The sequence below is a fragment of the Aquarana catesbeiana genome, linkage group LG09 (assembly GCF_042186555.1).
Source record: "Aquarana catesbeiana isolate 2022-GZ linkage group LG09, ASM4218655v1, whole genome shotgun sequence".
Classification (NCBI taxonomy): domain Eukaryota; kingdom Metazoa; phylum Chordata; class Amphibia; order Anura; family Ranidae; genus Aquarana; species Aquarana catesbeiana.
In genome coordinates this window covers 23,509,062-23,531,713 of record NC_133332.1, presented here as the reverse complement: position 1 = coordinate 23,531,713, position 22,652 = coordinate 23,509,062, and the positions used below count along the sequence as shown (strand labels likewise).

At 46.1% G+C, this 22,652-nt stretch overlaps 1 protein-coding gene across 1 annotated transcript in view; it reads right to left on the bottom strand.

The window, feature by feature from the left end:
- Nucleotides 1-17,814, bottom strand: part of TNMD (tenomodulin) — a 164,990-nt gene extending 147,176 nt beyond the window's left edge. Inside the window, exons 1-2 of the mRNA XM_073598138.1 lie at nt 17,385-17,814; nt 17,047-17,181 (exon numbers count right to left, since the gene is read on the bottom strand). Of these exons, the coding sequence (XP_073454239.1) occupies nt 17,047-17,181; nt 17,385-17,420 (171 nt within the window). The 5' untranslated portion in view covers nt 17,421-17,814. The remainder of the gene's footprint in view (nt 1-17,046; nt 17,182-17,384) is intronic.
- Nucleotides 17,815-22,652: the final 4,838 nt, after the last annotated feature.

Below are 22,652 nucleotides of genomic sequence, written 5' to 3'. Positions count from 1 at the left end.
ACAGTATCTCACAAAAGTGAGTACACCCCTCACATTTTTGTCAATATTTTCTTCTATCTTTTCATGTGACAACACTGAAGAAATGACACTTTGCTACAATGTAAAGTAGTGAGTGTACAGCTTGTATAACAGTGTAAATTTGCTGTCCCCTTAAAATAACTCAACACACAGCCATTAATGTCTAAACCGCTGGCAACAAAAGCGAGTACACCCCTAAGTGAAAATGTCCAAATTGGGCCCAAAGTGTCAATATTTTGTGTGGTCACCATTATTTTCCAGCACTGCCTTAACCCTCTTGGGCATGGAGGTCACCAGAGCTTCGCAGGTTGTCACTGGAGTCCTCTTCCCCTCCTCCATGATGACATCACGGAGCTGGTGGATGTTAGAGACCTTGCGCTCCTCCACCTTCCGTTTGAGGATGCCCCACAGATGATCAATAGGCTTTAGGTCTGGAGACATGCTTGGCCAGTCCATCACCTTTACTCTCAGCTTCTTTAGCAAGGCAGTGGTCATCTTGGAGGTGTGTTTGGGGTGGTTATCATGTTGAAATACTGCCCTGTGGCCCAGTCTCTGAAGGGAGGGGATCATGCTCTGCTTCAGTATGTCACAGTACATGTTGGCATTCATGGTTCCCTCAATGATCTGTAGCTCCCCAGTGCCGGCAGTGCTTATACAACCCCAGACCATGACACTCCCACCACCATGCTTGACTGTAGACAAGACACACTTGTCTTTGTACTCCTCACCTGGTTGCCACCACACACGTGCCCATAATATGCAGCCACTGTGCCCCGAAAATGTAGCCAAATGTGCTCCGTCAATTGCAGCCTTTGTGCCCATAATATGCAGCCACTGTGCCCCCCCCGCCCGCCCGCCGTCTGCCTGGCACTTACCCCATCGTGGTGCTGGGTCAGGCGGCGAGCTGTGGGATGTGTAGCGCGCCGATGGATGCAGGGCTCCTCCGTGCATGTCTTCTTCCTGTTCTGCACAGCGGCCAATGAGATCGCCTCTACCTTCAGTCAATCAGGTGCCCGGTATTACATCCATGCCTCCTGATTGGCTGAGAGGCGGTTCTGTGTTAGCAAAGCAAATAATCATTTGCTTTGCTATGACACCTGGGTGCATTGCGCGCACAACGGTTTGTGCTGGCAGTGCACCTTTTTTGAAGCCTATTAGAGCCTATGGCTCTAATCAGGTGCTTCAAAAACACCCCCCCCGCTGTAATTCAGACCACCCGGCGCCCGAAAAGTAGCCACGCCTGCATGGGGGGGCTACAACGGCCATGGATAGATTAGTGCAATGCATGAATCTATCCATAGTACACAGAGGGGGCGACTGGAGAGAGGGGGCGGCGCTCGAGCGCCCCTAATGGACGCACCGCCACTGAGTGGGACACTGTGAGTTAAGCTGGAAGATCTACAGTGGGTTACCTCTGAGAGAATTTGTTGCCATAGGAAACAGCGGTTGCTACAAGAAACAGATTGCTGCATTCACCTTAAAGGCCCTTTTTCTGTATTGCTGTTGGCCTAGTTCTATTGTTGTCTGCGGAGTTTGCCTTAATTGCTATTGCATTTGCCTAAGGGTGTCCTTTGCCCTAACCCTCTCTCCCCAACATTCCTGTTAAGAGAAATAAAACTCTTTTTTTACAAAAAGTGACTGGCGCCCCATCTTTTCACCTTGCACCACACCCACTATGCCTAGTAACCTGCACCCTGAGGAGGAATGTAGTTCTCCCTGGCTCTGGGGGGTCACCATCAGGCCCTTGGAAGTTGGGGAGATCGCTACACAACTATAAAATACAATAAAGATATTACATACAAAAGCATTATATTGCCTTGAATAGTTTGGTGGAGAATTCTAATTCTAGTTGGACTTTAACAGTAATCAATTTGGATTCCTTCAATGAAAATACACCGCGTCCCCCTTTAATCCTTCCTTAAGTGCATCATCACTGTTCAGACTTCATCTCCTTGCGATAAATAAGTTTGTGTGAAATCTCCTTGTATCACAATCACCTAAAGTGTGTGAAGACGTCTAATTAGATATTTAAAACAAGTTCATTGTGTACCGACAAACATTTGATGTAATGAGATATAATCAGCACCTAGTTTGGGAGTAAATAAGGTGCTGGGATAAGGATTTGCATTCGTCAATCTCCTCCGACAATCTGTTGCAGAATTTATTGTTTTTAAGTCTTTACAGAAAAATTATCATGAAAGAAAACAGGAAAATAAAGGGTTCCCATTGCTCAACTGCTTCAGAAAATGCTAACCACCTAGCTGTCAGGCCGATCCTCCGGCTTCAATGCATTCACTTGCCAGGAGCAAAGTGCAGATCAGAAGTTCCAATACAATTGTCACATGTCCATTTCAGGGCCATAGGAGTATTACAGGAAGGGTAACAGCTAGGTAGCTATACTGTGTGGTCAAAAGTATTTGGACACCTGTCCATCAAACCCACCTACACTATATTACCAAAAGTATTGGGACGCCTGCTTTTACACGCACATGAACTTTAATGGCATCCCAGTCTTAGTCCGTAGGGTTCAATATTGAGTTGGCCCACCCTTTGCAGCTATAACAGCTTCAACTCTTCTGGGAAGGCCGTCCACAAGGTTTAGGAGTGTGTCTATGGTAGGGTTGCCACCTCATCCCTTTAGGCTCTATTCACACTAACACGTTTTTTGGTGCATTTTGCATTTTGCAGAAATGCATGGGAATTTTTTAACATGGGTTCCTATGGAACATGTTCACATCAATGCCTTTTTGTACCTCTGCATTTTTGGAAAGGGTCAGGGACTTTTTTTCATGCAAAATGCAGCGTTTTGCATGTAATAGAATTCAATGGACCAGCATCAAAAACGCAAGTGCATCATTTTTGCAGCGTTTTTGACACGTTTTGCGTTTTTGGTGGTTTTTTTAAAGACTGTATACAGTATAAAAAAACGCAAAACGCGGCAAAAACGCCGCAAAAAACGCTGTAAAAATGCTGCTCAAAAACACGGCAAGCACCACAAAAAACACTGCAGAAACGCTCAAAAGCAACATGCATAGGTGTGAATCGAGCCTTAAACCCGAACACACATGAATTACACACCTTCTGTGGCTAATTTAATGCAGATAAGGCACCAAGTGAGTTGAATTACCACCTTAATCAGCCACAGAACCTGTGTAATTAATATGTGTTCGGGTTCAAAGGGATGAGGTGGCAACCCTAGTCTATGGGAATATTTGACCATTCTTCCAGAAGCCCACTTGTGAGGTCAGGCACTGATGTTGGAGGAGAAGGCCTGGCTCGCAGTCTCTGCTCTAATTCATCCCAAAGGTGTTCTATTGGGTTGAGGTCAGGACTCTGTGCAGGCCAGTCAAGTTCCTCCACCCCAAACCTGCTCATCCATGTTTTTATGGACCTTGCTTTGTGCACTGGTGCGCAGTCATGTTGGAACAGGAAGGGGCCATACCCAAACTGTTCCCACAAAGTTGGGAGCAGGAAATTGTCCAAAATGTCTTGGTACGCTGACACCTTAAGAGTTCCCTTCACTGGAACTAAAGGGCCAAGCCCAGCCCCTGAAAAACAACCCCCCACCATAATCCCCCCTCCACCAAATGATTTGGACCAGTGCACAAAGCAAGGTCCATAAAGACATAGATGAGCAAGTTTGGGGTGGAGGAACTTGACTTGCACAGAGTCCTGACCTCAACTCAATAGAACACCTTTGGGATGAATTAAAGTGGAGACAGTGAGCCAGGCCTTCTTGTCCAACATCAGTGCCTGACCTCACAAATGCGCTTCTGGAAGAATGGTCAAACATTCCCATAGACACTCTCCTAAACCTTGTGGACGGCCTTCCCAGAAGATTTGAAGCTGTTATAGCTACAAAGGGTGGGCCAACTCAATATTGAACCCTATGGATTAGGACTGGGATGCCATTAAAGTTCATGTGTGTGTAAAGGCAGGCGTCCCAATACCTTTGACAATATAGTGTATATCCCTATCAACTGTGTGTGAAAAGGTATATTCTGGGAATTTAGATGAGTTGAGCCATATATGATTCCAGTCGGATTGGTCCAGGGTTCTTCTCAGATCAAGCTCCCATTTCGGAACACAAAGAAGTGTGCATGATCCCATGGCATCAGTCAGGGAGGCATGTAAGTCAGATACCAACTGGACCCTTCTGTGTAGGGTCTTTTAGGCACTGTTTTTGAAATGGCGTCAAGCGTTCATGGGAACCTGGTTGGCTTTGAGGAAGAAAGTAAACATGATGGCTGATTTGAGTGTATCTGAAGATCTTGGGAGCTGGAAGTTGCCAGTGTTCTCGTAGATATGCGTAGATAAGACTTGATACCATCAAGCACCAAATCTTCATATTCATAATTCATTCTTCACTCCCGCAACACGAACACTTTGAAAAGCTATATTAATTATTGCATTCAAAGTTAAAAAATTTTCAAAGTTAATTAGTACCTCTAAAAATAATATACAAAAAAAAAGGAATTCTAAAGTAAATGAATGCAGCATGAGGACTTTCCTGATGCCTGATTTAGCCTTAACTGCTCCTAAGTCTAATGTGACTTTCCTCTCCTGAAGCATGTACACCTGCCAGACCCTAATGGAAAAAAAAATAGAAAGAAAGAGACAAATTTTTTTCTTTTTTTTTTTTTTTTTTTTTTAAGCGGGGGCTCTGAGATGAGAGCTGTGTCCCCAGCATGGTTGTAATGTTCCCTCTGAGAGAAGGATGCTTAGAATGTCTTCAGTAATAAAGAGAAGCCAGGAGACTAATAGATCCCAGCTGTAGCTGGCGGATGGTGGGGTCTGCGATATACAGAGAGACAAAATAGATGGAAACAATGGAACTTTCTGAAATGTTTCTTTGTAGCCATCTGCTAATATTCTAAATACATTTTTTTTATCTTTTTTGAAAGTTTGTCAATGAATGAAGATGTAATCCGTCCAGCGTGTGCGGCATATTCCGAATCGTTTTACAGATCCTGCTGGGGATCTGAATAACGTTTTCAGATCTGGATTACATTCTCAAGGGTTGTAGCCTATGATACCCACAGTATACGGTGGGGGCATCCTATTACATACAGCTGATAGGTGGAAATAGCCTATTCAACACAGCCGATGGGGGGAGCATAACGGAAAATTGTATCAAATACCATAATTTTTACTTTCTTGACGTCAATCCATGGTAGCATACATATGATATAGCTCCGCCCCTATATCCACCTACAGGACCTGTCCAAATCTATAAAAGTCTGACTGAGAGCAACCTCCCCCATTCTGCTTTCTGTCCTCAAGATATACACCCGCAAGAACGTGATGTTGCGATAAGTCCCTACCTGCCGACTGTTTCGGTGTCCATCTGGGTTCAGCCTCCCCCAGGCGCAGTCCCACATCTTAGCTTGCTAAATGCACTAACAAGGTGGGGAGCCCCTTCTGGTTGTCTTTTGGAGCTGAGGGGTTCCCTAACTAGAGACATTAAAACCTCATGTGGTGCACCTGAGCTGGTGTTTGGTTGCTGGAGTCCATGATGCATGTGCCTCTCTGCACACCTGAGATGGCTGCACACCTGAGTTGGTGTTTGGTTGCTGGGGTCCATGATGCATGTATCTCTCTGCACACCTGAGATGGTGTTTGGTTGCTGAAGTCCATGATGCATGTGTCTCTCTGTACACCTGAGATGGTGTTATGGTAGCATACATATGATATAGCTCCGCCCCTATATCCACCTACAGGACCTGTCCAAATCTATAAAAGTCTGACTGAGAGCAACCTCCCCCATTCTCCTTTCTGTCCTCAAGATATACACCCGCAAGACCGTGATGTTGCGAAAAGTCCCTACCTGTCGACTGTTTTGGTGTCCATCTGGGTTCGTTCCCCCCCCAGGTGCAGTCCCACGTCTTAGCTTGCTAAATGCACTAACAAGGTGGGGAGCCCCTTCTGGTGGTCTTTTGGGGCTGAGGGGTTCTCTAACTAGAGACGTTAAAACCTCATGTGGTGCACCTGAGCTGGTGTTTGGTTGCTGGAGTCCATGATGCATGTGCCTCTCTGCACACCTGAGATGGATGCACATCTGAGATGGTGTTCGGTTGCTGGGGTCCATGATGCATGTGCCTCTCTGCACACCTGAGACGTTAAAACCTCATGTGGTGCACCTGAGCTGGTGTTTGGTTGCTGGAGTCCATGATGCATGTGCCTCTCTGCACACCTGAGATGGATGCACATCTGAGATGGTGTTCGGTTGCTGGGGTCCATGATGCATGTGCCTCTCTGCACACCTGAGATGGATGCACATCTGAGATGGTGTTCGGTTGCTGGGGTCCATGATGGGGGTCCATGATGCATGTGTCAGTCAGACTTTTATAGATTTGGACAGGTCCTGTGACAGGACCGATCCTGTTGGGGGATATAGGGGTGGAGCTATATCATATGTATGCTGCCATGTTGGCATCAGGAAAACCTATTACACACAGCTATTGGGGGGGCATATCCTATTACACAGAGTTGATGGAGGCTCATGTCCTATTGCACACAGTTGATGGGGGAGCATATCCTATTATACACAGCTGATGGGGGGGCATCCTATGCCACACAGTTGATTGGGGGAGCATATCTTATTACACACAGTTGATAGGAGGAGCATATCCTATTACACACAGTTGATGGGGGGGGGGGAGAATATCCTATTACACACAGTTTATGGGGGAGCATATAATATTACACACAGTTGATGGGGGGGGGGGGGGGGCATATCCTATTACACACAGTTGATGGGGGAGGGAGAATATCCTATTACACACAGTTGATGGGGGAGCATATTCTATTACACACAGTTGATGGGGGGGAGCATATCCTATTACACACAGCTGATGAGGGAGTATATCCTAATACACACAGTTGATGGGGGAGCATATCCTATTACATATTTGATTGGTTAACATATCCTATTACACACTGTTGTTGAGGGAGGGTATCCATTTCACATAGTTGAACGGGGGCATGTCCAATCACATACAGTTAATAGGGGGGCATATTCTATAACAGAGTTAATAGGGAGGATATCCTTTCACATACAGTTGATAGGTAGTATGGGATCAGGATATCTTATGTAGGGGGCATTTTCGAAATGCAGTCGACCTATGTGCATGATCGAGAGGAAGAGATGGGCTGTGCTGGATTCCCAGCTAACCTGGATCCTCAGTGTGTGCAGTCATTGGATGCACATTGGGCCCCACACATTGAGGATCCATCACTATTCCTATGATGTACAGTTAATACATACAGGGAGCAGAACCCATCACACACAGTTGTTGGGGGTGGACATATTCTATCAATCATCGGATTTAGGGCATGTTGCATCTCACACTGTTGATGGGGAAGGCATATCCTTTATGCACAGTTGATGGGGGACTTCTCCTATTGTACAATAAATGGGCATATCCTATCACACACAGTTGATTGGGACATATCTTATTACACCCCCCCCCCCCCTACTCCCGACTCAACTTCACATCAGAGACCCCTTGTTCACATCTGAGACCCCCATGACAGTTGATAGGGACATATGTTATTACACCCCCCCCCCCCCAACTTCATATCTGAATCCCCCAGTACACATCAGAGTCCCTATATTCCCATCAGAGCTTCCCCCATTCACATGAGAGCCCCCACAATCATATCTATGATCTCATCAGAGCCCCGTTTGCATCCAAGCCCACTAGTTCACATTCAAGACCCCCAGTTCACATCCAAGCCCCCTAGTTCACATCCAAGCCCCCTAGTTCACATCCAAGCCCCCCCAGTTCACATCTAAGCCCCCTAGTTCACATCCATGCCCACTAGTTTACATCCAAGCTCCACCAGTTCACATCCAAGCCCCCCAGTTCACATCCAAGCCCCCCAGTTCACATCCAAGCCCACTAGTTCACATCCAAGTCCCCCCAGTTCACATCCAAGTCCCCTAGTTCACATCCAAGCCCCCTAGTTCACATCCAAGCCCCCCCAGCTCACATCCAAGCCCACTAGTTCACATCCAAGCCCCTTAGTTCACATCCAAGCCCACTAGTTCACATCCAAGCCCCTTAGGTTACATCCAAGCCCCCTAGTTCACATCTAAGCCCCCTAGTTCACATCCAAGCCCACTAGTTTATATCCAAGCCCATTAGTTCACACCCGAGCCCACTAGTTCACATCCAAGCTTCCTAGTTCACATCCAAGCCCACTAGGTCACATCCAAGACCAGTAGTTCACATCCAAGCTCCCTAGTTCACATCCAAGCCCCCTAGTTCACATCCAAGCCCCCCCCAGCTCACATCCAAGCCCACTAGTTCACATCCAAGCCCCTTAGTTCACATCCAAGCCCCTTAGGTTACATCCAAGCCCCCTAGTTCACATCTAAGCCCCCTAGTTCACATCCAAGCCCACTAGTTTATATCCAAGCCCATTAGTTCACACCCGAGCCCACTAGTTCACATCCAAGCTTCCTAGTTCACATCCAAGCCCACTAGGTCACATCCAAGACCAGTAGTTCACATCCAAGCTCCCTAGTTCACATCCAAGCCCCCTAGTTCACATCCAAGCCCCCTAGTTCTCATCCAAGCCCCCCCCAGCTCACATCCAAGCCCACTAGTTCACATCCAAGCCCACTAGTTCACATCCAAGCCCCTAGTTGACATCCAAGCCCCCTAGTTCACATCCAAGCCCACTAGTTCACATCCAAGCCCATTAGTTCACATCCAAGCCCCCTAGTTCACATTCAAGCCCCCTAGTTCACATTCAAGCCCCCTAGTTCACATCTAAGCCCCCTAGTTCACATCCAAGCCCCTTAGTTCACATCCAAGCCCACTAGTTCACATCCAAGCCCCTTAGGTTACATCCAAGCCTCCTAGTTCACATCCAAGCCCACTAGTTCACATCCAAGCCCACTAGTTCACATCCAAGCCCACTAGTTCACATCCAAGCTCCCTAGTTCACATCCAAGCCCACTAGTTTATATCCAAGCCTCCTAGTTCACATCCAAGCCCACTAGTTCACATCCAAGCCCCTAGTTCACATCCAAGCCCACTAGTTCACACCCAAGCCCACTAGTTCACATCCAAGCCCACTAGTTCACATCCAAGCCCCTTAGGTTACATCCAAGCCCCCTAGTTCACATCTAAGCCCCCTAGTTCACATCCAAGCCCGCTAGTTTATATCCAAGCCCCTTAGTTCACACCCAAGCCCACTAGTTCATATCCAAGCCCCCTAGTTCACATCCAAGCGCCCTAGTTCACACCCAAGCCCCCTAGTTCAGATCCAAGCCCACTAGTTCACATACAAGCCCCCTAGTTCACATCCAAACCCCCTAGTTCACATCCAAGCCCCCCCAGCTCACATCCAAGCCTCCTAGTTCATATCCAAGCCCCCTAGTTCACATCCAAGCTCACTAGTTCACATCCAAGCCCCCTAGTTCACATCCAAGCCCCCTAGTTCACATCCAAGTCCCCTAGTTCACATCAAAGCCTAGTTCACATCCAAGCACACTAGTTCACATCCAAGCCCCCTAGTTCACATCCAAGCCCCCCCAGTTCACATCCAAGCCCCCCCAGTTCACATCAAAGTCCCCATGTTCACTGGTGCGCAGTCATGTTGGAACAGGAAGGGGCCATCCCCAAACTGTTCCCACAAAGTTGGGAGCATGAAATTGTCCCACATGTCTTGGTATGCTGACACCTTAAGCATTCCCTTCACTGGAAGAAAGGGGCCAAGCTCAACCCCTGAAAAATAACCCCCACACCATAATCCCCCCTCCACCAAATGATTTGGAGAAGTGCACAAAGCAAGGTCCATAAAGGCATGGATGAGCGAGTTTGTGGTGGAGGAACTTGACTGTCCTGCACTTCAACACGATAGAACACCTTTGGGATGAATTAGAGCGGAGACTGTGAGCCAGGCCTTCTCGACCACATCAGTGCCTGACCTCACTAATGCGCTCATGGAAGAATGGTCAAACATTCGCATAGACACACTCCTAAACCTTGTGGACAGTCTTCCTAGAAGATTTGAAGCTGTTATAGCTGCAAAGGGTGGGCCAACTCAATGTTAAACCCAACGGACTGAGACTGTGATGTCATTAAAGTTCATGTGCGTGTAAAGGCAGGTGTCCTAATACTTTTGGCAATATAGTGTATCTTATCACACAGTTGAAGGAGGAACAAATATTATCACTCAGTGGGTTGAGGGCATCTTGTATCACACACTGTTAATAGGGGGGTCATATCCTTTTATGCACAATTGATGGGGGACCCATATTATTGTTGGGGTTGGGTATATATTTTCACACACACAGTTGATGGAGGATCATATTCTATCATATATAACAGGTAAGGAATATCCATCCATACTGTTGATGGGTAGAATAAATATCCTACTGCAAACAGATAATGTGGAGTAAATCTATTACTGTACATACAATTGATAGGGTGGATGTCCTATCACACACAGTAAAAATTAGGACATATCCAGGGCTGGTGCAAGGATTTTTGATACCCTAGACGAAACCTCATTTTGCTGCCCCCCTTGGCTCCACCCCCTTTTCCCTGCCCATGTAAACCCCACCTTTTTAACGAAGCGCTCATCAAATGCAGCATCACCAGCGCCCATCGATGCAGCCTCACCAGCACCCATCAATCAGCTTTACCAGCACCCATCAATGCAGCCTACGAGCGCCCATCAATGCAGCCTACGAGCGCCCATCAATGCAGCCTCACTAGCGCCCATCAATGCAGCCTCACTAGCGCCCATCAAATGCAGCCCCACCAGCGCATATCAATGCAGCCTCACCAGCGCCCATCAATGCAGCCTCACTAGCGCCCATCAAATGCAGCCTCACTAGCGCCCATCAAATGCAGCCTCACCAGCGCCCATCAATGCAGCCTCACTAGAGCCCATCAAATGCAGCCTCACCAGCGCATATCAATGCAGCCTACGAGCGCCCATCAAATGCATCCTCACCAGCGCCCATTAATGCAGCCTCACCAGCGCCCATCAATGCAGCCTACTAGCGCCCATCAATGCAGCCTCACCAGCGCCCGTCAAATGTAGTCTACCAGCGCCCAACAATGCAGCCTACATGGGCCCATCAAGGAATGTTTGCTTGCTTACTTTCATTCGGGAGTCGGGACACAGACACAGCCCTCCGCCACCGCTGCGCCTCTAACACTATGTGCGAACGGATCAGTGGCTGCCTGCTGATGCTGAGACTTAGTTGCTTGCAGCAGAGAGAAGAGAGTAGGAACACCAGTGGCTGGGCGCCCTAGGCGACTGCCTAGTTTGCCTAGTGGTAGCACCAGCCCTGGACATATTATACACTGTAGATGGGGTGGCTATATGCAGCGCCGGGACAAGATCATCCAGTGCCCAGGGCAAAGATGGCAAATTGCGTCCCTCCGCTTTATTATGTGCCAGCTTATGGAGGGAAGGGGGAGAGAGAGCACAGCTTGCACCTGCACCCGACTCTCTCCCGCTTTCCTTGCTGCTTCCAGCGCTGGGCTGAAAGAAGTAGTCAGCCTTATAGTAGAAGGAACTTGTGGCACCCCCAATCCTACAATACACGCTGTGCCCAGGGCAGCCGGTCCCTTCTGCCCACCCCTTGTCCCAGCCCTGGTTATATGATAAATAAAGGCAACCAGACACTGCATTTTACAATGCGATTGACCACATACTGATTGCAAAAAGACTAAAACCCTCCATATTGTTAACCAGGTCCTTGTCACTTCGAAGGGGGACTTTCAATGAGTACTCATCCATGTATTTTTTTTTAAATAGGAAACTGTCAAAAATAGATAAGTGGTGCTATTGGTTCCTGGGAATGTACCAATGCAGACCTCATTCATAACCTGGCTTATGTTAAAAGTTTAGCGATCGATTTCCCTTGTCGCTCCCAGTTGCTACTGAAATAATATAAGACATATGTTTAATTACCTATGACATTTTTTTCCCTCTCATCACAATGTCAAAATTATTCATCTTGAGCAAGTAATTTTTTTTTTTTTTTTTTTAAATGAACTAAAAATGTCAGGAACTAAGTGCTGGTGTTTGGCCCACATTCCTACGTGGCACTGTTTATTTTCCACGAACCTCTGGCAGAACAATCAGAGTATCTGGAAAAGTATTCAATCATTCTCAGCTCGATGTCAGGAGGTAACCTGACCTGTCTGTGGAGCGCTGAGAGAGGCGTGGGACATAAATACCTTATAAAATTCTGCAGATTTTTTATATTGTGTTCCAAAGTGTTGCTCGTATTTTAAATCTGGTCTTTAATTTATTCTAATCTTGGACAATTTTAAATATAAGGTTTGTGGAAACTGAAATATTTAGGAAAGGATTAAAAGATTAAAAAATGTGGAAAACAAAATAACACTTCTTATTAAGAAACTATACCAAATCAATATTCAGTTAAGGCACATAATGATGATCATAATCAGTAATGGCATAATGATCAGACGCAGATTTCAAAATTTGAGCTCATTTATAATATATAACGTTTGTAGTGTTAAGACATTCCATTAAAAACAAGAAACTTAGTTTTTGCCATAGGAAAATAATCATTGGGTAGAAAAAATGTATTTACAGTACTAAGAAATGGTGTGCGAATTTGAAAGATTTGGGTCTAATTCAGATTATAATTTTAATCAAGTGGATGAAGAGTATTATTATTATACTGACTTAATGAAGTACCAACAGTTTACAAAGCACTTTAAAAACCCACCTCCGAGCACCGTCCCTTGATTCCACCCCCTACCCACCTCTGAGCACCATCCCTTGGTTCTACCCCCTACTCAGCTCTGAGCACCGTTCCTTGGTTCCACCCCTACCCACCTCAGAGCACCATCCCTTGGTTCAACCCCCTACCCAACTCTGAGCACCGTTCCTTGGTTCCTCCCCTACCCACCTCAGAGCACCATCCCTTGGTTCCACCTCCTACCCACCTCAGAGCACCGTCCTTTGGTTCCACCCACTACCCACCTCTGAGCACCGTTCCTTGGTTTCACTCCCTACCCACCTCCGAACACCGTTCCTTGGTTCCACCCCTATCAACCTCTGAGCACCGTCCCTTGGTTCCACCCCCTACCCACCTCAGAGCACCGTCCCTTGGTTCCACCCCCTACCCACCTCTGAGCACCGTTCCTTGGTTCCACCCCTATCCACCTCAGAGCACCGTCCCTTGGTTCCACCCTCTACCCACCTCCGAGCACCATTCCTTGGTTCCACCCCCTACCCACCTCCGAGCACCGTCTCTTGGTTCCACCCTCTACCCACCCCCGAGCACCGTCCCTTGGTTCCACCCCCACCCACCTCCGAGCACCTTCCCTTGGTTCCACCCCCTACCCATCTCAGAGCACCGTCCCTTGGTTCCACCCCTACCCACTTCCGAGCACTATCCCTTGGTTCCACCCCCTACCCACCTCTGAGCACTGTCCCTTGGTTCCACCCCCTACCCACCTCAGAGCACCGTTCCTTGGTTCCACCCCTACCCACCTCAGAGCACCATCCCTTGGTTCCACCCCGTACCCAACTCTGAGCACCGTTCCTTGGTTCCACCCCTACCCACCTCAGAGCACCGCCCCTTGGTTCCACCCCCTACCCAGCTCTGAGCACCGTTCCTTGGTTTTGCTCCCTACCCACCTCTGAGCACCGTTCCTTGGTTCCACCCCTACCCACTTCAGAGCACCGTCCCTTGGTTCCACTCTTCCCACCTCAGAGCACCGTTCCTTGGTTCCACCCCCTACCCACCTCCGAGCACCGTCCCTTGGTTCCACCCCCTGCCCACCTCAGAGCACCGTCTCTTGGTTCCACCCTCTACCCACCTCCGAGCACCGTCCCTTGGTTCCACCCTCTACCCACCTCAGAGCACCGTCCCTTGGTTCCACCCCCTACCCACCTCCAAGCACCGTTCCTTGGTTTCACCCCCTACCCACCCCTGAGCACCGTTCCTTGGTTCCGCCCCCACCCACTTCAGAGCACCGTCCCTTGGTTCCACTCTCTACCCAACTCCGAGCTCCGTTCCTTGGTTCCACCCCCTACCCACCTCAGAGCACCGTCCCTTGGTTCCATCCCTACCCACCAGAGAGCACCATCCCTTGGTTTCACCCCCTACCCACCTCCGAGCACCGTCCCTTGATTACACCCCCTACCCACCTCAGACCACCGTTCCTTGGTTCCATCCCCTACCCACCTCTGAGCACTGTTCCTTGGTTCCACCTCCTACCCAGCTCTGAGCACCGTTCCTTGGTTTCACGCCTTATCCACCTCTGAGCACCGTCCCTTGGTTCCACTCCGTACCCACCTCTGAGCACCATTCCTTGGTTTCACCCCTACCCACCTCTGAGCACCGTTCCTTGGTTTCACCCCTACCCACCTCAGAGCACCGTCCCTTGGTTCCACCCCCTACCCAACTCTGAGAACCGTTGCTTGGTTCCACCCCTACCCACCTCAGAGCACCATCCCTTGGTTCCACCCCCTACCCACTTTAGAGCACCGTCCCTTGGTTCCACCCCCTACCCACCTTCCTGTACTAATCCTACATTGTATGGAAGTAATCTTGTATGGAATTGGGTACTGATAACAAAAAAACACAGTAAAAGAGATCCCTGCAGCCAACAACAATGGATCCCCCAGCAAGAATAGTGCCCCCCAGCAAGAATAGAGCCCCCACCTCAGCAACAATAGAGCCCCCACCTCAGCAACAATAGAGCCCTTACCCCAGCAACAATAGATCCTCCCCAGTAACAATAGAGCCGTCACAACAAAATACCCCACACCCAAATAACAATAAACCCCAGCCAGCAACATCTCCTAGCATCTATAGACCCTCAAGGGGACAGCAACAATAGACCCCTGCCTCAACAGTAGAGCCCTCTCAGAAGCAATTGACCTACTCAGCAACAATAGATCCTCCCCCAGCGACACTAGACCCCCTCCGCAAAAATAGACCCCCCCAGCAACCTTAGACCCCCCTAGCAGCCATCATTATTAGACCCTCCAACACACACTCTAGTACCCCTTGCCATTACATACATGCTGTCCTGGAGGTACCAAAACTGGGTTCCCCCACATTCCTGCTTAAAAAAAGCCCTGGTCAACAGGTTTCTTGAGTCAAAGGGTCAGTTTTTATCAGGGCTTTGTTACTGTTGAACAAAGTGTGTACCGTACATCCAAAATGTATACAATTGGAGGGATCTTGAAGGGTAATTAGTATGGTGTTGACTCCAGATACCGGTTAGTATGGTGACTCCAGATACTGGTTACTATGGTGACTCCAGATACTGGTTAGTATGGTGACTCCAGATACCGGTTAGTATGGTGACTCCAGATACCGGTTAGTATGGTGACTCCAGATACCGGTTAGTATGGTGACTCCAGATACCGGTTAGTATGGTGACTCCAGATACTGGTTAGGCTTCACTAGCATCTGCAGCCATCATCAGAATAATTATCTCTCAGGATCCCTCCACTTTTATCAGTCCAGTTCAGCGGTACTAAGCCCTGATAAAGGGGAACCCTTTAAACCTCTGAAATGTGTTGGTGGTTTTTTTTATGACATAAGAGTTTCAAATAGATTGTATCTGCTCTTTATACATTCTGCTTTTGGTATTTTCCCCCTTGCACATCCAGTTCCTACTTGAGCAAAATGCCAACCTTCACCCACTATTCTTGGATAGCTACTGAAAGAGAATCATTCCCTCCACATTGCTTAGGACCTGACTCCTTCAATACATCTACTGCTTTAAGAGATCCAGTTCCCACACCTATCTTCGGTTTCCCAAGCAATAAAAACCCGACAGAGATGTTAACCCTTCCCTACTTTATCGAAAACTAAAAGAAAAAGTTTGGGCTTTAGATACACTTTGAGTTAATTTTGCTAGTCCATGCCAGATAAAAGGAGAAACACTTAGGGCTCATGCACACTGCATCTCAACGAAGTTCAAAGAAGCGGTTCCTACAGGCTTTTGAGCTTTTTTGAGCTCTATTTTTTTTTTCCTGCCTGGAAACTCCCCTCCATGTTAGCCAATGTGTCTGTGCACACTATGGCTTTTTCAGGAGTTTACAGGCATGTGCTCTTACAGGCAGAAAAAAAAAACAACAATACTTGCGTTTTTGAGAAGAACTTTTGAGCAAAAAATTCAAAGTGCTCAAAAACACGTGAAAGAGTGTGAAAATGCAAGAAAAAGCTCAAAGAAGCTCGAAAACACACACACAAAAAAAAAATAAGGAAAAATTAGACGAGGGGAGGGTTTGTGAAAAAAAAACACTTATGCGCAAAAAAGCTCAAGGGAGCTCAAAGAAGCTCAGTAAAAAAGTGAAAAGGAGCCCAAAAAAGTACAAGCTTCTTCAAGCTGAACTAAAAGCTCAAATGCCTGTCAAAGCAGCTTTTTTTTTTTTTTTTTTAAGTGGTATTGAATGTGACATTCACCATTCACTACAGGTGATTTATACTTTTATTATATTATTATTATACAAGATTTATATAGCACAGTTTGCGCAGCCTTTTACAACATATTTAGCACTATGCAATATACTAAGATACTATATACATACACTCATTTTAAAACGCTTTCACCCGGGAATGTACACCTGCAGTCAATGTTTAGTTATTGTCACATTCACTGGACTGATTTATAACTATACCCCTTAGTGTAAACAATATACAGGATAGCAGGTCTATATTAGCTTCATAGACCAACGTTCAACTCAGTGACGCAAGCAAGTTAAGGAAAAAACAAAAAAAGCTACCATGTTCCCATATTTCTTGTAGGGAAATTCGGTGAAAGCTGACTCCGCCCTTATGCGTACGCCAGCAAACCAGATTCCGATTTTTTTTTTCTTTCGATTGCCCATACCATACCAATAAAATTCAAAGGTGGTAGTGAGTAATCTTAAAAAAAAAAGTCCATAGCAATCTGATCACTAAATATGTCTTATCTATAATTTCACTGTTAATAAAAAAAACTAAAAAAAAAACTAAGCATATTAAATGCTAAGGCACTATGGGAGGTGACTTACCTTCTCTGGAAGCTGTTTCCAGAATTCTTTCACAAAGAAGAGCAGAGTTAGTGATATAACCGCAACAGCGCAGGTGGATATCGCCAAAATCACACATTTTTTGGAATTCCACTTTTTTGGTTTTGATACTTCTGCCTTAAAGGAAAAAGAAGATATAAATTGATATATATCTATATATATAGATATACATCTATATATAAATATATATAATATATTTATATATATATATATATATATATATATATATATATATATATATATATATATATATATATATATATATATATATATATATAATAAAGACAACACTTATTTAAAAAAATATATAGTTTCCTTACTTCTGGAAGCCCTGTCTCTTCTAGTATAGTCTTCATCCTTGGAGTTGCTATAGGGACAGTGAGTAAGGCTGGAGTAAGGGAGAGAGCTGGAGAGGCAATTGTGCAACACGGAGTCTGCTGCTGCAGGACCACAGAAGGGGAATTATATTTCAGTGACTTAATGATCTCCCATACCAATCCTTCCTTACATTTTTTTTTCTTTTTTCCCTAGGCGTGTATTCTTCTTCAGTAGTAAAATGTACCCAGTGCACAGCAAACTTCATACCATACACAAATGACTGAGACAGACAGACGACCAGACGGATAGACAGATAGATAGACAGATAGATAGATAGATAGATAGATAGATAGATAGATAGATAGATAGATAGATAGATAGATAGATAGATAGATAGATAGATAGATAGATAGATAGATAGATAGATAGACAGATAGATAGACAGATAGATAGATAGATAGATAGATAGATAGATAGATAGATAGATAGATAGATAGATAGATAGATAGATAGATAGATAGATAGATAGATAGATAGATAGATAGATAGATAGATAGATTGATAGATATTGGAATAATGAGAAGGAGAAGAGTTTATGAATATGCATATGATATGATAAAACCTTATACATTTTGAATATGCATATTCATCCAGAGCAAAGAAATTCTAAATAAACTTTGCGCCATTAAAAAAAAATCAGTTTGCATCTTTCTCATCAGGATCCCCCATTACATCAGGGTCCCTATCAAAGTTCCCCCCTTACATCAGAGTTCCCCCTTACATCAGAGTTCCCCCTTACATCAGTGTCCCCCCTTACATCAGGGTCTCCATCACAGTCCCCTTTTACATCAGGTATCATCAGAGTCCCCCTTTTATCGGCGTACCCATCAGAACTCCCTCCTTACATCAGTCCCCATAGAAGTCCTATTTACATCAGGTGCCCCCATCAAAATCCCTCCTTACATCAGGTGTCTCCATCAGAGTTCCCCCCAGACATCAAGGTCCCCATCAAAACCACCCTTACATTAGGTGTCCCCATCAGAGTCCCCTCTTACATTAGGATCCCCATCAAAGCCCCTCCTTATTTCAGGTGACCCCATCAGAGTCCCCTCTTACATCGGGGTCCCCATTTACATCAGTATACCCATCATAGCCCCCTCCCGCCATAATTTAGTGTCATCTCCTCCCGCCATAATTTAGTGTCATCAGGTAATGACAAATAGATGAATAGCTACAGACAGGATCGATTCGGTGGGGAACGGGGGCCTTGGTTGGGTTACTTCACCTGGAGAGATGGATTGATGCATTCTGGCTGATATTATCCAAGAAAGCTTAAACATTCTTGAGAACATCTGGGGCCCAGGAGTAGAAACAATATGGACCCTAAAGCTCTACCTGGATCATGGCCCTATAGCTCCAAATGTGACGCTGGGGCTCAGCTTTGATGGGTTCATCTAAAAATGTCAGGGTTTATATCAGCGTACCCATCAGAACTCTCTCCTTACATCAAAGTCCCCATAGGAGTCCGATTTACATCAGGTGCCCCCATCAAAATCCCTCCTTACATCAGGTGTCCCCATCAGAGTCCCCTCTTACATTAGGATCCCCATCAAAGCCCCTCCTTAGTTCAGGTGACCCCATAAGAGTCCCCTTTTACATTGTGGTTCCCATTTACATCAGTATGCCCTTCATAGCCCCCTCTCGCCATAATTTAGTGTCAGCAGGCAATGACAAATAGATGAATAGCTACAGCAGGGGCGTTGCTAGGTGGCAAAAAGACCAGGGGCTTCAGCCCGAAGTCCAAGGCCGGACCCGGGGGGGGGGGGGGGGGTGTTGTACACGTGATGCAGGCTTTTTTTTTTGGCTGGGCCGTGACTTACCTGACCTACATACACTGACGGTAGTGAACACTGACCTTTACATTCACTGACCTACCTACACTGACCGTAGTGACCTACCTACACTGACATTTACCTACACTGACATTTACCTACACTGACCTACCTACACTGACCTACCTACACTGACATTTACCTACACTGACCTACCTACACTGACATTTACATTCACTGACCTACCTACACTGACCGTAGTGACCTACCTGCACTGACCTACCTACACTGACATTTACCTACACTGACATTTACATTCACTGAAATTTACATTCACTGAAATTTACATTCACTGAAATTTACATTCACTGACCTACCTACACTGACCGTAGTGACCTACCTACACTGACCTACCTACACTGACATTTACCTACACTGACCGTAGTGACCTACCTACACTGACATTTACCTACACTGACATTTACCTACACTGACATTTACATACACTGACCTACCTACACTGACATTTACCTACACTGACATTTACATACACTGACCTACCTACACTGACATTTACATACACTGACCTACCTACACTGACATTTACATACACTGACCTACCTACACTGACATTTACATACACTGACCTACCTACACTGACATTTACCTACACTGACATTTACATACACTGACCTACCTACACTGACATTTACCTACACTGACATTTACCTACACTGACCGTAGTGACCTACCTACACTGACATTTACCTACACTGACATTTACATACACTGACATTTACCTACACTGACATTTACATACACTGACATTTACATACACTGACCTACCTACACTGACACTTACCTACACTGACATTTACCTACACTGACATTTACATACACTGACATTTACATACACTGACCTACCTACACTGACCATAGTGACCTACCTGCACTGACATTTACCTACACTGACATTTACATACACTGACATTTACATACACTGACCTACCTACACTGACACTTACATACACTGACCTACCTACACTGACCGTAGTGACCTACCTACACTGACCTACCTACACTGACATTTACCTACACTGACCAGCCTGACCCACATACACTGTCTGACCTGACCTACCTCAGCTCAGCCGTGGTGTGCGGTGTCACAGCAGCCAGGCAGTCAGAGGACGAGGAGGAGCCGAGGAGGAGAGGAGAGCGGGCCGCCCGAGCGCTCAGCGGGGATCTTACAGTGGCGCGGCGGCCGCATTGAAATTCCCGCCTTCTGGAGCCTGCAGCGCCTATGATGGACGTCACACGTCCCGCGGTCCGAGCATTGGACCAGGGGGACGTCCATCATAGGCGTTGCAGGCTCCAATAGGCGGGACCTGCTACGGCACTCGGCCAAACTCGACCAAATTCGCCGGCGCTCGGGATCAGATCTGTCCTGGCGCTCGCCGCTCGGGGCTTGTAATGAAGAGCTGCATGCCTGAGGCTCGGGGCTTTTCGGGGGCACATTCGGGGCTTCAGCCACGGCTAGCCACCCCCTCCCGACGCCCCTGAGCTACAGATAGGATCGATTAGGTGGGGAACAGGGGGCCTCGGTTGGGTTACTTCACCTGGAGAGATGGATTGATGCATTCTGGTTGATATTATCCAAGAAGGCTTAAACATTCTTGAGAACATCTGGGGCCCAGGAGTAGAAACAATATGGACCCCTAAAGCTCTACCTGGATCATGGCCCTATAGCTCCAAATGTGACACTGGGGCTCAGCTTTGATGGGTTCATCTAAAAGTTTCAGGGTTTCATAACAGCTCAGATCATAGATATATAGATAGATATTGGTCATAATAAAAAGATTGAGTTATTTTACATGAAAAGATGGCTTGATAGATTCTATTTGATATTACTCAAGAATGTTTAGACATTCTTGAGAACATCTGGACTCCAGGAGTGGAAACAATATGGACCCTTAAACCCCTACCTGGAATATGACCCTATAGCTCCAAATGTGACCCCTGGGCTCAGCTTCGTTGAGTTCATCTAGGAGTTTCAGGGTTTCAAAACATCTAAGATCATAGATAGATAGATAGATAGATAGATAGATAGATAGATAGATAGATAGATAGATAGATAGATAGATAGATAGATAGATAGATAGATAGATAGATAGATAGATAGATAGATAGACTGCCTAGGCTGGAAGCTGAAGGACATCAGTTTATGTTTGACTCATGGCCAGAACTAGGTACTTTTTCACTCAAAATAATAATGTCCTTTGGTAGAGCTGATGTACTCCATGGATTATTGTGAAATGTGAATAGAAGTGACAGGTCCACTTTATTTTGAGTATCGCAAGGCAATTTTGGCTCTTTGCTTGGCTTTGTTCTCTCTACTCCACCAAGCTGTGTCTGAATTCCTACAATGGTTTGCTTAGCCTGGCTCCATTCACTTCTTTTCTTTTTGGTTCTTAGTAGAGTTCATTTGAATTATCTTTAAAGTTTAAATAAAATGTTACAAATAAAACCATCATCTGGGAACAATACCTCATTGATTGTAACTTCTCTATCCATTTAATCAAGGAAACATCAAGTTTAGGGATGAGTGGAACGATTTAGGCAAAATTGATGTTGTCGTGAATTTCGGCGTTACCAAAGTCGTAAATCTAATTTTGCTAATTTAGCTGCTTAGGAGAAACTTGGTTGAAATAAAGAATAAGTCTGGATTCATACATCTGCGTTACCACAATGCGTGTTGGTGTGCTGCGGTGACATTCATTGTGAATGGCACTCCCAATTAGGGTTGCTGCTTTTTCTTCAAGCCAAACCTGAACACTTTAGCGGCGCACAGCAATTCTTTTTTCTTTTTTAATATGCTCTATAGCAGTGGTCTCCAAACTCCCGTGGGGCCAGATGTGGCCCTTTTCTTGCCTTTATCCAGCCCTTGGAGCACTATTCCTCCCACTGATATGGGGCACTATTCTGCCAACTGACAGGGGCCAACTGCAGGGGCCCCCAACAATGGGGCACCATTTCTCCCACTGACACCAACACAATACAATTCCTGCCAATGATATCAATGATGAGGCGCTATTCCTCCCCCTAATACCAATCGTGATGATGTTTACTCCCACTGATGACAGAAAAATGTCCACTCCTGCCACAGTCCGTTCCCCATAAAGTCTAAAGGACAATAAACTGGCCCTTTGTTTAGAAAGTTTGGAGACCCCTGCTCTATAGGATAACAGACCTGGGACACCATTTGGTGCTCCAAAGAGAATAGTAATGCAGCGTGCATAGTGCCCCCTCACCCTCCTTGTCAGGGTCTCTTCCGAACTACATTCATGTTTGAAAAAATGTGTCCGGGTTTCAGGTGGACTGAAACCCGGACACATGATTCAAAACCCGGACTGTCCGGGTGAATACCGGAAAGGTGGCAAC